The 14,633-nt window shown below is 43.2% G+C and overlaps 1 protein-coding gene across 1 annotated transcript in view; it reads left to right on the top strand.

The window, feature by feature from the left end:
- The window catches only part of ERI1 (exoribonuclease 1), a 98,042-nt gene that overhangs the window by 72,627 nt on the left and 10,782 nt on the right, over nt 1-14,633 (top strand). The window contains exon 7 of the mRNA XM_054498160.2: nt 13,835-13,944. Within this exon, the coding sequence (XP_054354135.1) occupies nt 13,835-13,942 (108 nt within the window). The 3' untranslated portion in view covers nt 13,943-13,944. The remainder of the gene's footprint in view (nt 1-13,834; nt 13,945-14,633) is intronic.

Below are 14,633 nucleotides of genomic sequence, written 5' to 3'. Positions count from 1 at the left end.
TAGTCTCCTGAGTAGCTGAGACTACAGGTACATACTATTATGCCCAGCTAATTTTTTTGTAGAGCTGAGGTCTCACTTTGTTGCCCAGGCTGGTCTCAAACTCCTGGACTCAAGTGATCCTCCCGTCTTGGGCTTCCAAAGTTGCTGGGATTACAGGCGTGAGCCACTGCGCCCAGCCAGTACTTTATATTTATTGTGTCTGCATTTATATGGGAACTTCCTGTCATATTTCCTTTTTAAAAATTTCTAAATTCCTAAAACCTTAATTAACAGAGCACATCGTCCTCTTAGGTTGTCAGTCCTTCTAAGGGAAAAGCAGTATCTCCTGGTGTGGTCTGGTGTGGTCTTAATCTTCAGTGTCACAAGAGCAAGCCTGCCCCCACCAGCGCCACAGTGAGGTGACACAGAAGAGCGCTGGGTACCACGTGTTTACTTGCATTCCTCTGGTCCCGTGGAAGCCCATTATTCCTTTCCTGAATCGTATCTGAGCCAAAGGCCCTATATGGCCAAGATTCCCTGTTCGGTGATGAAATGCCAGCACATGACATTCTTTCTAATGAGTCACAGTCAATAAAAAATGTTTTCTAAATGAATCTGAGTATGTCTCCACACCAAGCAACACAGAGGAAAAATCTTATCAAACCAAAACATCTTATCAGCTGAGCCCAGACAGACCTTTCACTTTTGCAAGCAAAGTGAAATGCGTTCCCACACAAAGCGAAAACCCAGTCTCTCCTTAGTTTTCCTTGGATACATGTGTTATATACTATGAGGAAATGAGGGAGACATGTATTGGGAAATATTTTCAGGGTTTGGAGACTGATGAGAGATTACCGAGGAGGTTGTGTACAATCATAAGAACACAGCTAAAGACATTCGCTTTTGAGAGCTTCCATGTAAACATTAGGTTAATATCACATGCTGAACGTGGCTTTTTTTTTTTTTTTTGCAATGCTTTATTTTCATTATGAACTTGGTCTTTACATGGAATAGCACTGACCCTATTATTAGAAGTGGAAATTTATTAGCCATGCATTGTTGTTGTTGTTGCTTCTAAAGAGACTTACAGTGGGCTTAGGAAAGCCACAAAGAATTCCCATGGTGTGCACACATCAAGCACAGACAGGTTAACCCTTCAGGCTCAGGGAAAATGAACATGAACTGAAGAAATAAAATGTAATGATCACCCAGAGGTTAACTATTAGGTTAACTATTATAGTGAAAGAGAAAAATAATCTTAAAAAATTTTTTATTTATTATTTTTTATAGAGACAAGGTCTTACCATATGCCCGGGCTGGTTTTGAACTCTTGGGCTCAAGCCATCCTCCTGCCTCAGCCTCTCAAAGTATTGGGATTACAGGGGTAAGTCACTGCACTTGGCTTTTTTTTTTTTTTTTTAAGGCAGGGTCTCATTGTGTCGCTCAGGCTGGAGAGCAGTGGCGCAATCATGCAATAATGGCTCACTGCAGCCTCAATCTCCTGGGTTCAAGTGATCCTCCTGCCTCAGCCTCCCAAGTAGCTAGGACTACGGGTGTATTCCTCCATGCCCAGCTAATTTTTGCTGTTTTTGTTGTTTTGCAGAGACGAGGGCTCACTTATTGCCCAGGCTGGTCTCAAACTCCTGGGCTCAAGTGGTCCTCCTACCTCGGCCTCCCAAAGTGTTGGGATTACAGGTGTGAGCCACTGTGCCCAGCCAGAAAAAAGAAAATCTGAAGGAAAAAATACAAGCAAGCCATGTATACACAGTTTTGTCCCCTAAAACTACAGTACAGAAGAGAGGGTATAAATTACAGGACTGGCATCCATAAAATTCCCTAAGGGAAAGATATACAGCATCTAGGGTTCATCTGTAAGTCAAAGCAAACCCAAGTCAGAATGAGATGAAGGATTTAAATATGACCAAGGTGCCAATGTGTAAATGATACCATAGACAAGAGAGAACTCATTTGGGCCTTGAACTTGACTTTCTCTCAAGTACTCCCAATAAAGTTACCCAGTAAGGAAAAGAGGTGGGTGGGGGATTAAGTTCTTATTTGCCCACCAAGAGTTTGTTTGTTTAAATTATCCATTGCCTTTGGTAATACCATGTGCTTCTCTTTCTGTGGGAGAAAGTACATAATATCCAGAGAAGGGTAACTAGAATGGTGGAAAAGCCACTTCAGTGAGAAATGGCTGAAAAACCAGGCATGTTTAACAAGAAGAGAAATCTGAATGAGGACAAGAGGGCTGCCAAGAATCTTTAGGAGGAAGCGGGGATGTGTGTTCTCCTGTAGTGCTGCAGAAGGCAGGGCTAGGACCACAGGAGAGCTGCCCCACCTTTGAAGGAGCTCTCTGGGGCAGAGTTGATGATTTAGAAGATAGGAATTTATTATAAGGCCACACCAGTGGAAGGTGGGGACATGGGAATAAAACCAAAGGTGAGGTAGAGATAGCTGTTAAAGAATGCAGACTTCACAGCTTTCGCTGCCTCCATGCTCTTCCCCTTCCAATCTACCTCATACGCATACCAGTGTTACTTATCTGCTGGTCAGAAGGTTTATTAGCTACCCATTACCTACCGAAGTATGCTGAAACTCCTTTTCCTGGTATTCAAAGCTTTCTGTGGTTTTACACTTCTTTTTCAGCCATATCATCAGATTAATGATTTTCCCATGTTCTCCAGTTCTTAAATGTGGCATGCATTTCCCTGCCATATTCCTTCCCTGCTTAATTCCCTGCCTGTTGAAAACCTTTAGGGCCCAGCAAAAATTCCACCTGTTTCATGAAACCTGTGTAGAGGCAAAGGAAACTTTCCTTTTACCTTCTGAAGGTTCAATAATTTGAGTCTCTGGAAGAAACTGACAATAGATTAACAGGAGAAAAGGCATACAAATTTCTTATGTGCCCATGTGCACAGGAGCCACACAAACTATGACTCAGAGGAGGACCAGCTGACTGAAGCTTTTATACCCCACAGAAAAAAACGGGGGCTGGGGGCTACTGGAGGGTGGTGGTGATGAGGTGTGGGAAAGAGAGGGGCAGAAATGCACTGTGAACAAAGGCTGCTTTATCTGCTTATAAGGCAGAGAAAGTGTCTCAGGCAGCAGCCCTCAGAGGAATACATTGGTAGCCTATGGTAAAAGTCTTTCTGAGCAAGAGGTCAGACCTTTAGTCTATTTTCCTGAGTTAAGCCTCCCTGGCTGATGATTGCATTCCTCTGGAGGAACTTCCCTTAGTCAGATAAGAGAGGACTAGAGAAAGCTCTTCTCTGCATTTGCTACTCCCCAGGTACTCTCAGTTTGAAGTCCAAAGCAGCATATTTGGAGAATTTTTTTCTGAGCCCCAACACCAACCCCATCCAACCTTTCTTTATGCCAGGGGAATGCACTGCTTTCTTCCTGTGTTCCCATAACACTCTCATGATCTGTCTGACACTGATCCAGCCTATCTTTTTTTCCTTTTTCTTTTTCTTTTGAGACAGAGTCTCGCTTTGTCAGCCAGGCTGGAATGCAGTGGCGTGATCTCGGCTCACTGCAACCTCCTCCTCCTGGGTTCAAGCGATTCTCCTGCCTCAGCCTCCCGAGTAGCTGGGACTACATGCATGTGCACCCACACCTGGCTAATTTTTGTATTTTTAGTAGAGACAGGGTTTCACCATGTTGGTCAGGCTGGTCCCGAACTCCTGACCTCAAGCAATCCACCCACTTCGCCCTTCCAAAATGCTGGGAATACAAGTGTGAGCCACCACACCTGCCCTACTGCCCTTTTTTCTAATTAGGTATCTGTATAGCATTTTTTTTTTAAGCTCATACAGTATTTTTACAAACACAAGTATTACCTACCTGGGAGAGTAGTATTCCCATTTCACAGATAACTCAGGCTTTGAGAGTTTAAGCAACTTAACCATAACCATAGAGCTAATACTTGGTAAGGCTGGAATTCAAACTCAAGTTTTTTAACCCAAAGTGCAGACTCTGCTTCCCCTTACACTGTTATGAGGGTGTTTTTTAAGTCTAATCAATATGACAGAGATTTTCAAATTCTGAAGTGCTAGCCAGATCAAAAGAGGGTTTTATCCATTAGACTGTAGCCTTGTAGAAACCAGAGACCAAGTCGTTTTCATCTGCGCATATAAATGCATATTCTCAGGTCCACCCAGACCTGCTGAATCAGTGACTCCAGGGTGGGGTCCAGCAGACTTTGTTACAACAAAGCCTTCCAGGTATCTGCTGCATACTCAAAGTCTGAGAACCAAAACTGTAAGAGAAGATTATCTTTTTTCTCTTTTTTTGTGTGGGGCCCTTGTCCTATAGAGACTACAGGGGCATTATGGGATCATTAACAAGTACACAAACCTCAATTCTCAGAGGAGAGAATCGCTGCTAGTGCTGAGTGAGCAAAGATTTTATCAGGATAAAAAAATTTAAAGACTAACCTGGCAAGATTATGAGCTCTAAGGGGTGTTGTCTTACCTGGAAGGCAGGTGTCAAGTGAAGCTTTGAGTGGAGAAGGCAAGAAGACAGGATGTTGAAAGGAAAATTCTTTATGGGTGTCAGAAAAACTCATAGGGAGGGGAAAAAAGATTTATTAGGGAATTTTAATATGAGAAAGAAATGACACTTTTGTTAAAAAGCTATTTACTGAACATTGCTGACAGCAGGCCTTTGGTAAAAGGGTGGAACAATGGGGAGGAGTAGCAAACGTTGAGGGCAGATGATGAAGCACTGAAGGCAAGGGTAAGCCTTGATCTCCGGAGAAGAGCTTTGAGTTCCTGTGACCATTTGATTCCGGAAAACACTAACATGAGTTCAGCTATAGACTGTTTTCATTTTCCCTAAACAAATGCATTGTTCTAAAGAAGAAAACAAATACATGTGAAGGGTTCCTGGTTTCTTGAAGCTGTTTTGAATAATGCAAAAATGTTGGTTGTGACTCTCATTTAAAATGTGTCTAGAATGGGCCAGCAAAAAAGAGGAACTTGCTAAAGTTCAAATGACTATGTCGATCTAAAAGAAAGAAGCTGAGGCCTAAAATATAATTGGAATAGTTTAGCCAAAGTGAGGACAGCTGCTGGGAAGACTCAGACCCAAGTAGTCTTGGATATGAATTCCATTCGATCTTTGTTACGAGCAGATTTGTTTGTTTTTTGAGACAGGGTCTCACTGTCATCCAGGCTGGAGTGCAGTGGATCATGACTCACTGCAGCCTTGACCTCCCCAGGCTCAGATGATCCTCCCACCTCAGCCTCCAGAGTAGCTAAGACTGCAGGTACACACCACCAGGCCTGGATAATTTTTGTATTTTTTGTAGACACAAGGTTTTGCCATGTTGCCCAGGCTGGTCTTGAACACCTAGGCTCCAGCAGTCCTCCAGCCTTGGTGTCCCAAAGTGCTGTGATTACAGGTGTGAGCCACTATGCCTGGCCCACAAGCAGGTTTTTAAAGACCAAAAAAAAAAAAAAAAAAATTGGGGTGACAGGGAGTAGGCTGATACAAAGTTGTTTGTCAGGAGCTGGCTTACAGGAATAACATTGATTAGTGATTGGCTGTACATTGTTAGGCTATAGAGTGTGATTATAGTGTTTGATGTGGCGTTATTAGGTTACTTTACAGCTACTTGTGGTAATAGAAAGCAGTTTTAAGAGGGGAGTAGGACGTGATTGCTGTCTCATTTTAATGTCTCCCTGGGCCTGATAATTTAAGAGGACTTGCATTCCTCAGATCAAAGTCCATTTACTTTCTCAACTGTATAACCCAAGTAGCCTGAATAGATGTGCCCTGCGAGTGTCTAGGAGCCTTTGTTGTCCATGTTCATGTGATGTCCTGACAGGATGGCTTGTGATGAGTCTGCCCTCTGAGTGACAGTGACATTTCTCCTTGCAGCCTGGCAGTAAGAACCAGTTAGCAGAGAGAGACATGAACAGCACATATGCAAGGCTGCCGAGAGGAGATGAGGCAGAGAGGCCCTGACACCTCTCCAGTTCCTGAGGCCACACTGCACACCTTTGTGAATTTCAGCACCCCCACCGTGATCTTCCTACAGGTTTTCACAAGGTTCCACCTTGCTGTTGCCTTATTCCCCATTGTCTCTTGTTTCCTAGATGTGTCTTTGGGTTCTAGCAGCTCAGAGCTCTGAGTGTGGAATCATCACCAGTGTGGACCTTGGCCACTTCTTCATTTCCCCCACCCCCAAGGCACCACTCACTCAGCTCCTGCAGGAACAAGCCTTTAGTGCGGATATCAGCTAAATGGGGGGCGGGGGGCAGCACTGCAAAGAATGGGGCAGAGAGCACAGCCCAGAATTGGCTACTACTTAAGATTTAATGCTATACTGAAATGTTCACTGATAAAATATGCTATCTGGATTTATTAGTCCGGTCTCACACTGCTATAAAGATACTACTTGAGACTGGGTAATTTATAAACAAAAGGGGTTTAATTGACTCACAGTTCCTCATGGCTGGGGAGGCCTCAGGAAACTTAACAATCATGGTGGAAGGTGAAGGGGAAGCATGGCACGTCTTACATGGCAGCAGGTGAGAGAGAAAGCAGGGGAAACTGTCATTTATAAAGACCATCAGATCTCGTGAGAACTCACTCACTATCATGAGAGCAGCCTGAAGGAAACCACCCCCGTGATCCAATCACCTCCCACCAGGACCCTCTGTTGACACATGGGGATTACAATTTGAGATGAGATTTGGGTGGGGACATAGAGCCAAACAATATCACTGGAGTTTCTTTCAAGATAATCCATGGGAGAAAGGTGAGTGAGTGGGGCATTTTAGATGAAACAAGATTGGCTGTGCGTTAATAATTGTTGAAGCTGCCAAGGGTGCATTGTGGTTTTTTATACTAGTCTGGTTACTTTTGCACATACTTGAAATTTCCCACAATAAATTATTTTTTTTTAAAGTGGATGCTGGAATCCCTCAGGCATTGCCAGCTCAGCCATTTTCTCTCCGGCCATCCTTCCTCTGATATGTTCCCTGGGATCCCTCTTCCCCTCTGCTACCCATTTCTTCACTGTCTTTCTTTGTATGGCTCTCAGAATTCCTGTCTTCCCTACCTAAAGGGAACACTTAAAACAGCTCCCATTTCTTCCTTTCTTCTTCTTCTTCCTTTTTTTTTTGTTTTTTTTTTTTTGGTTTTTGTTTGTTTGTTTGTTTTAAGGAGCAGGGAGTTTAATAGGCAAGAAAGAAGGGGGAAGAAAGAAACAAGAAGCTCCCCTGTACAGAGACAAAGGGAGGGGTGCCCCAAAGCCAAGAGAGGGAACCCCCACAACTCCCATTTCTTATGAAAAACAAGCAATTTAATTTTTCTATGTCTAGACTTCTCATTAGCCTGCACTGAAAGACCAAATATATCCATTAATATTGTTTTTCTGAACAAAAGTTGTTCTCTCTGTATGAAGAATTCTGCCTTCATCTTAGTCCATCTGGACCCTGCAGCCAACTTTTAAAGTCACTGTATCTCCCCACCCCATTAGAACTCTAATATTTGTTTAACCTCAGAGTAGAATGGAAAGCATGAATGGTAGATATTTCTTACGACTCCAGGAAGTGAAATTTAGTCTCTCTCTAGAACCTTCCATCAGGCGAGGTCCACTATGAGCCTGGTTTAGAGGGGAAGGAGAATGGAGACCCCCACAATGTCCTAAGACTCTTGTTTTCTTTGTCTTCCTCTTACTCCTTTTACCAGAACTTCTGGCAAGTAACATGTTGACTCATGGTGTTTTATCACTTCCTTCCTCTGGCTCACTTCCAGTAGAGATGCTAATGAGTTGCCAAGTCACCAGTAGGCAGGAAAAGACGGAAGGGCTTCTCTGACATGGAAACTTGATCATCTGGTGTTAATATTCTGAAAACGACATTGACAAAATGAGAGTTAAGCTGGATGAGAAGGTATCTCCTGCTTTCTGGCATGAAATCATTCTTCCTTTGTTTCCTTTGAAGTCCATATCTGTGTAAAAGATGCAACAGCAGGAATAATCTGTACTTCTTGGGGGTCTTAATCTCTGCTGTGTTGAAAGGATATTGAAAGAAATGGATGGGCACCTACATCTGGGCTCCTCATCTTAGAGAGTAGGTGCCTGCTTGGGAACACTTAGGCAAATGGCTTCTCTCATTCCCCATTTCCCTTCAGGGGCTAGAAGGTCAGACAGAAAGTCCACCTTGAACCTGTCCAAGGTCTAGGAGAAAGTCTTTCTAGAAACATAGGGAAAGTGAATGATGAGATGCCCAGAGACTCATAATTACAAGAATCCAGTCTAGTCAGTTTAGGGTGAACTAAGACATGGAATGCATTGGAGAAAAGTGGGGAGGATGGAATATCCTAAATTTTGTAAGTCATAAAAGTAGGGTTACCAGATAAAATATGGAATATCCACCTTAGTGTGCACTTCAGGTAAACAACAAACAAATTTTTAACATAGGCATTTCCTCAATATTGCATGGGACATAAGTACACTAAAAAAAGGTATTTGCTGTTTATCTGAAATTTAATTTTAACTGGGGCCCTGCATTTTTTATTTGCTGATAACCCTAGGAAAGCCCAGCCAATCAGAGCTTTTATTGCTCCATCGAATGTAATAAGTAGTCACTGCGCATTTGTCAGGGGGAAGCAAAGTCAATGACTGTGGTAATAATCCCTTATCTTGACCTATTTTCAGTGAAAAATATTCCTTCTTTTATTCCTTTTGGAATGTTGCTAAAACGATGGCTGTGCTCTGACAGTAACTCCCATCCATAGATCTCTTATTACATGGTATATGCTCCCTAAAGAAAGCATACCGTAACAAGAGAAAGCATACCATCTAGGGGTCAGAAATCGATGTTTATCTCCATTCTTTTTCTTTCTGCTTTTGATGCCTTATAAATTTTTATTTCTTTATTAAGGAAAAATTTAAACATATACCAAAGAAGACAGAACAGTGCAATGAACCACCTTGTACTCAGTATCCAGCCTTAGCAATCATCAACTCATAATCAATTCTGCCTCATCATGCTCATTTTGGCAGCACATATACTAAAGTTGAAATGATACAGAGTTTTGCATGGCCCATGTTAAAGAAAAAAGAAAAGGGGGAAAAAAAGAATACTGCTTCGTGCTTGGCACAGTGGTTCATGCCTGTAATCCCAGCAGTTTGGGAGGCTGAGGCAGGAGGATTGCTTGAATCCAGGAGTTCAAGACCAGCCAGGACAACATAGCAAGACCCTGTCTCTATAATTTTTTTTTTCTTTTTTTTTGAGACGGAGTCTCGCTCTGTAGCCCAGGCTGGAATGCAATGGTGTGATCTTGGCTCACCGCAAACTCCGCCTCCTGGGTTCATGCCATTCTCCAGCCTCAGCCTCCAGAGTAGCTGGGACTACAGGCGCCTGCCACCATGCCCGGCTAATTTTTTGTATTTTTAGTAGAGACGGGGTTTCACCATGTTAGCCAGGATGGTCTCAATCTCCTGACCTCATGATCCACCCGCCTTGGCCTCCCAAAGTGCTGGGATTACAGGCACGAGCCACTGCACCCAGCCTATAATTTTTTTTTTTAATTTAGCCTAGTGTGGTGGTGTGTACCTGTAGTCCCAGCTACTTGGGAAGCTGAGGCAGGAGGATCACTTGAGCCTAGGAGTTTGAGGTTGCAGCAGTGAGCTTTCATGGCATCACTGCTCTCCAGCCTGGGCAACAGTGAGACCCTGTCTCAAAGAATATTGCCTCATCTATTCCACCACATTTTTGTCCATTCCAACCCCATTATTTTGAAATAAATTCCAGAGAGCTGGCCTTTATTGCTTTGTAACTTTCTATAAAGCAGTGGAATTGTATGGACAGTGGCTGCCCCAAACCTGAACATTCGTTGCCCCACATTTATTGTTGTGTAGTTGCCTGCCTTCCCGATATCAAATCCCCAAATTTGCATTTTCCAGCCTCCCTTAACTCCACAGCTCAGACACTCAACTTCAGTTTTGAAAATCAGACCCTCTTGGTGCAAGATTTTAACTAGGACTTGGGCTTGGAGGAAGTGGGAGGGGTTGGGTGCACGCCATCAAGTCAGCTCTGCAATGGCATTCTGGGGGCTGCTCCTGGAAGATGACCCAGGAAAATATTCGTCCTGCTTTTTCCAAGGAGTTTGTGAGTACCCTAACTACCTTAATAAAGCCCTTCCTTTACGCACTAGCTAGAGGGATTCCACTGACTTTTACCAGATAGCTGGACTGATACAAAAGCTCATCATTCTAACCTTCTAAAGAAGCCTAAGAGGAGAGGTGTACACAAGCACTTCAGTCACTCGGGAGAAAAATGTTGTGATTGTATGAATATGATAATTTATTAAGTACGGGTTTATGGAACCACCCTATAGCAGTCATTTCCAAAGTGTAATCCCCCCTGCATCCCCCTCCAGCCCACCAACCAACAGCATCAACATCACCTAGAAACTTCTATAAATTCAGATTCTTGGACCTATTCCCAAGACCTCATGAATCAGAAACTTGGGGGTGGGGCCTACTAATCTGCGTTGTAACAAACCCTAGGTGATTTACATCAGCAAATTCCAGCCTGAGGGCTACAGTCTGTGCCCACCGCTTTTTTTGTTTTTGTTTTTGTTTGTTTGTTGTTGTTGTTTTGAGACTGAGTCTTGCTCTGTCACCCAGGCCGGAGTGCAATGACATGATCTCCACTTACTGAAAACTCTGCCTCCTGGGTTCAAGTGATTCTCCTGCTTCAGCCTCCCAAGGAGATGAGATTACAGGTTTGTACTTCCATGCCTGGCTAATTTTTGTATTTTTAGTAGAGACAGGGTTTCACCATGTTGGCCAGGCTGGTCTTGAAGCCCTGACCTCAAGTGATCATCTGCCTCAGCCTCCCAAAGTGCTGGGATTACAGGCCTGAGCCACTGCACCCGGCCCTACCACTTTTTTTTATAAATAAATTTTTACTGGAACACAGCCACACTCATTCATTTCTGTATTGCCTCTCTCTCCTTGTGTACTAAACTTGTAGAGTGTCGTGGTTGTGATAGAGACTGTAATGGCCCACAAAGGCTACAATATGTACTATCTGGCCCTTAACAGAGAAAGTTCAGGGCCCCTGATTTAGATTCACTCTAAATGATGAGACAGTACAAGTTAGAGGAGGAGTCAATAAGAATTAAACAGGAATATGTGACACTAATTTATAACAAAGTGTAGCTGTTGGGATTGGTGTCCATAAAATGGTGGTCTTTCCTTAGCTGAGGTCTGTGAGAGACAGAACAGCAGGTTTTTTCTAACTTGTTAATGGCAGTCTTCATGCTGAGGACAAATTTAACAAACTCTTATTTGATCAAGATGCTTTTTTTTAAAGTGTGCATAAGCATGCATGTGTTGGTTTGTGTGTATCTAGAAGATAATCTCTTGAGCAACCAGGAGGAATCACAGAAAAGAGAATTTTATCCTCCTGTTAGGAAATAACTCCCATCCTCTTTCAAGTCCTAATTTGTTTGTCTGGACTGCAGCATTTACCATGAATGCTAAAAAACAGGGATAGTGGGCCAGGTGTAGTGGCTCACACCTGTAATCTCAGAACTTTGGGAGGCCAAGGTGAACAAATTGCTTGATCCCAGGAGTTCGGGACCAGCCTGGACAAGATGGTGAGACCACCAATGCTACAAAAATACCAAAAATTAGCTGGGCATGGTGGCCTGCACCTGTGGTCCCAGCTACTCAGGAGACTGAGGTGGGAGGATAACTTAAGCCCAGGAGTTTGAGACCAGCCTGGGTAATATGGCAAAACCCCGTCTCTACAAAAAATACAAAAACTAGGTGGGTGTGGTGGTGCGCGCCTGTAGTCCCAGCTACTCTGGAGGCTGAGGTGGGAGGATCTCTTGAGCCAGGGAGGTCGAGGCTGCAGCAAGCTGAGATCAGGCCACTGCACTCCAGCCTGGGTCACAGTGATACCCTGTCTCAAAACCAGCCAACCAACCAACCAATTCATTCTGTTTGACCCACAGTTTCACTCTTAAGAATGCACTGTAACAAAATAAGTAAGGATGTGTTCAATGATATAGCAACAAGCCTGTTGGTTTCAGCACTGTTTATAACAGTAAAAAATGAAAAGCAGCCTAAATGTCCTACCTAATCAATGTGGTTAACCGTGATATATACATATTATGGAATATTATGTGGCCATTAACATGATGTTGTAAAAACATACATATTGGCGTGAATAAATAGTCATACTGTTGAATGAGCAATAGTGTCAAAACATTATTTTGTATGTTTTCCTGCAATGGACTTACTATTATGTATACCCATTTATATGCCTACATTATAATCTGTAAGTGTACACAGGAAAATTCTCAAAATTTTAACTGATTTTAAACTAGTTAGTGCAGGGCGGTAGGATTACGAGTAACTTTGACCTCCTTCTTGCCTTCTCATCTTATTTTTTTTTTAAGTTTTTTGAATTTTACTTTAAGTTCCGGGATACAGGTGCAAAATGTGCAGGTTTGTTACATAGGTGCACGTGAGCCACGGTGGTTTGCAGCACCCACCAACCCATCATCTAGGTTTTAAGCCCCACATGCATTAGGTATTTGTCCTAATGCTCTCCCTCCCCTTGCCCCCCACCTTTATCTTATTTTTGTTTATTTTTACATTATATTTATTATTTACTTATTTTTGAGATGGAGTTTCACTCCTGTTGCCCAGTCTGGAGTGCAATGGGGCGATCTTGGCTCACGGCAATCTCCTCCTCCTGGGTTCAAGCCATTTTCCTGCCTCAGCCTCCCTAGTAACTGTGGATTACAAGTGCATGTCACCATACCTGGCTAATTCTTTTTTTTTTTTTTGTATTTTTAGTAGACACAGGCTTTCAACATGTTGGCCAGGCTGGTCTCGAACTCCTGACCTTAGGCCCACCTCGGCCTCCTAAAGTGCTGGCATTACAGGCTTGAGCCACTGCACCCTGCCCTTATTTTTATTTTTATTTTTATTTTTTATTTTTTATTTTTCTCCAGTGATCATGTATTACTTGTGTAATTATGTGTATTTTAATGCACATGCATATACAGACATCTCAGTTTGGAGATGTAACAACATATTTAAATAGATAAATTTAGATCCCCCGCCTTCTGCTCAAGTTGACATAAATGTCCTCCCCATGCAGCTGGGTGGGAGCATCAGGCCCCAAAAGGGTTGCAGGTTCCCTACTTTTACAGAGAGGGAAAGAGGCAGATTCTGATAGGGACAACACATTAAGGACCCCTTGCTTCTTCCTGATTTCCTGGGTGGGATGGTCAATCACCCCAGTATGCCTGGAACTGAGGGATTTCCCAGGATACAAGGCTTTCAGTACAAATAGGGAAAATCCCAGGCAAACTGGGTCCAGTTGATCATCCCATTCCTGGCAGATTTAAAAAGAATGGTATATACACCTACAGGTACACAGAGCTACATTTGTGACTCATGCTGCGGTATGTGGTTTCATGAGAAGTTACTTATGAAATCATTGCTGATTTCTGATCCTCATGGCCAGGAAAGGAGATAAAATCAGCAGGGTTGAGGTCAGTTCAAAAAGGAGGCCTTCTAACCCCAAAGAAAGCAGAACCCATTTCAGGAGATAACACCTTCTCTTCTCTGCATTAACACCAGCGCATGCATTTGTTCTGTGTCTAAGCCTTTGTAAATTAAAAAAAAAAAAAATTAAAGTGTTTTCTGAATAATTCAGGTCAAATTAGCCATTCAGTTTCTCAATTTCCCACTTTCTTTACTGTTAAACGTTGAACTATTTAATGTCGCTGAAATTGCATTTACTGTATTCCATTAGCCCAAGTTGTGCCCATTCTGCTAAAGCTCTCGACATTCTTATTATCATTAAAGAGAAAGAGGAAAGGACTAGGAGTGGGGACCGGCAAACCACAGCTTGTGTGGGAAGGAAATTTGACATATGATGCAAGCGGACGTTTGTGTAAACTGCTGGGAGATTAACAGTGAGCATCTCTCGGTGTGTTGCCCATCCACCCATTTATAAGTGGTGGGAGAGATGGCGCAGAGGGGGAGCAATGCCCATTCAACCAGTGCAAGTTGTGGGCTCAGCTGGCTGCTAGTCAGTCATCCTTTGTTTGAAAGCAGCACACCTCTTTTTCACCAGCTGAGTCAGGAGCTGTTCTCCTGGGTAATTTCAGAGAATCCACCTCATTGCTCACATGCACGTCATTCCCGTTGGATTGTAGCATGCTGGAGGGTTTAACCAGGGAGGTGACAATGACTGTCTCTGCAGAACAGGCCAAGCAGATTACCTGACCAGGTCATGCGGGTGTGTTAATAGGTTCACTACGTGCTCCTCCTACCCTGGAGAGCAGCGTGACGTTAGTTCCTAAGCCGCAGGGTTAGCACGTACAGTCTTATGTGGTGGCCTTGGCTTTAGAGTTAGCCAGACTTGGGGCAGAACTGTAGCTCAACCACTTCCTCACTGTGTGATATTTGGCAAGTTATTCGCCATCACTAAGGCTCAGTTTCCTCAAGTAGATTAGGGAAATAACGTGGTTCCCACTTCACTCTCCTCTTTCCCCTTCTTCACTGAGTTTCTCTCACCTGTGCTTCTTTGTTGCCTGTAAAACATATAGGCCAAAGGGAAAGTTGATTCTAGCATATTCCAGACCATTCTCACCTTCTTTAA

Source organism: Pongo pygmaeus, chromosome 7 (assembly GCF_028885625.2).
Source record: "Pongo pygmaeus isolate AG05252 chromosome 7, NHGRI_mPonPyg2-v2.0_pri, whole genome shotgun sequence".
Classification (NCBI taxonomy): Eukaryota; Metazoa; Chordata; class Mammalia; order Primates; family Hominidae; genus Pongo; species Pongo pygmaeus.
The sequence above is the reverse complement of the archived record's forward strand: the minus strand, read 5'-3'. Positions and strand labels throughout refer to the sequence as shown.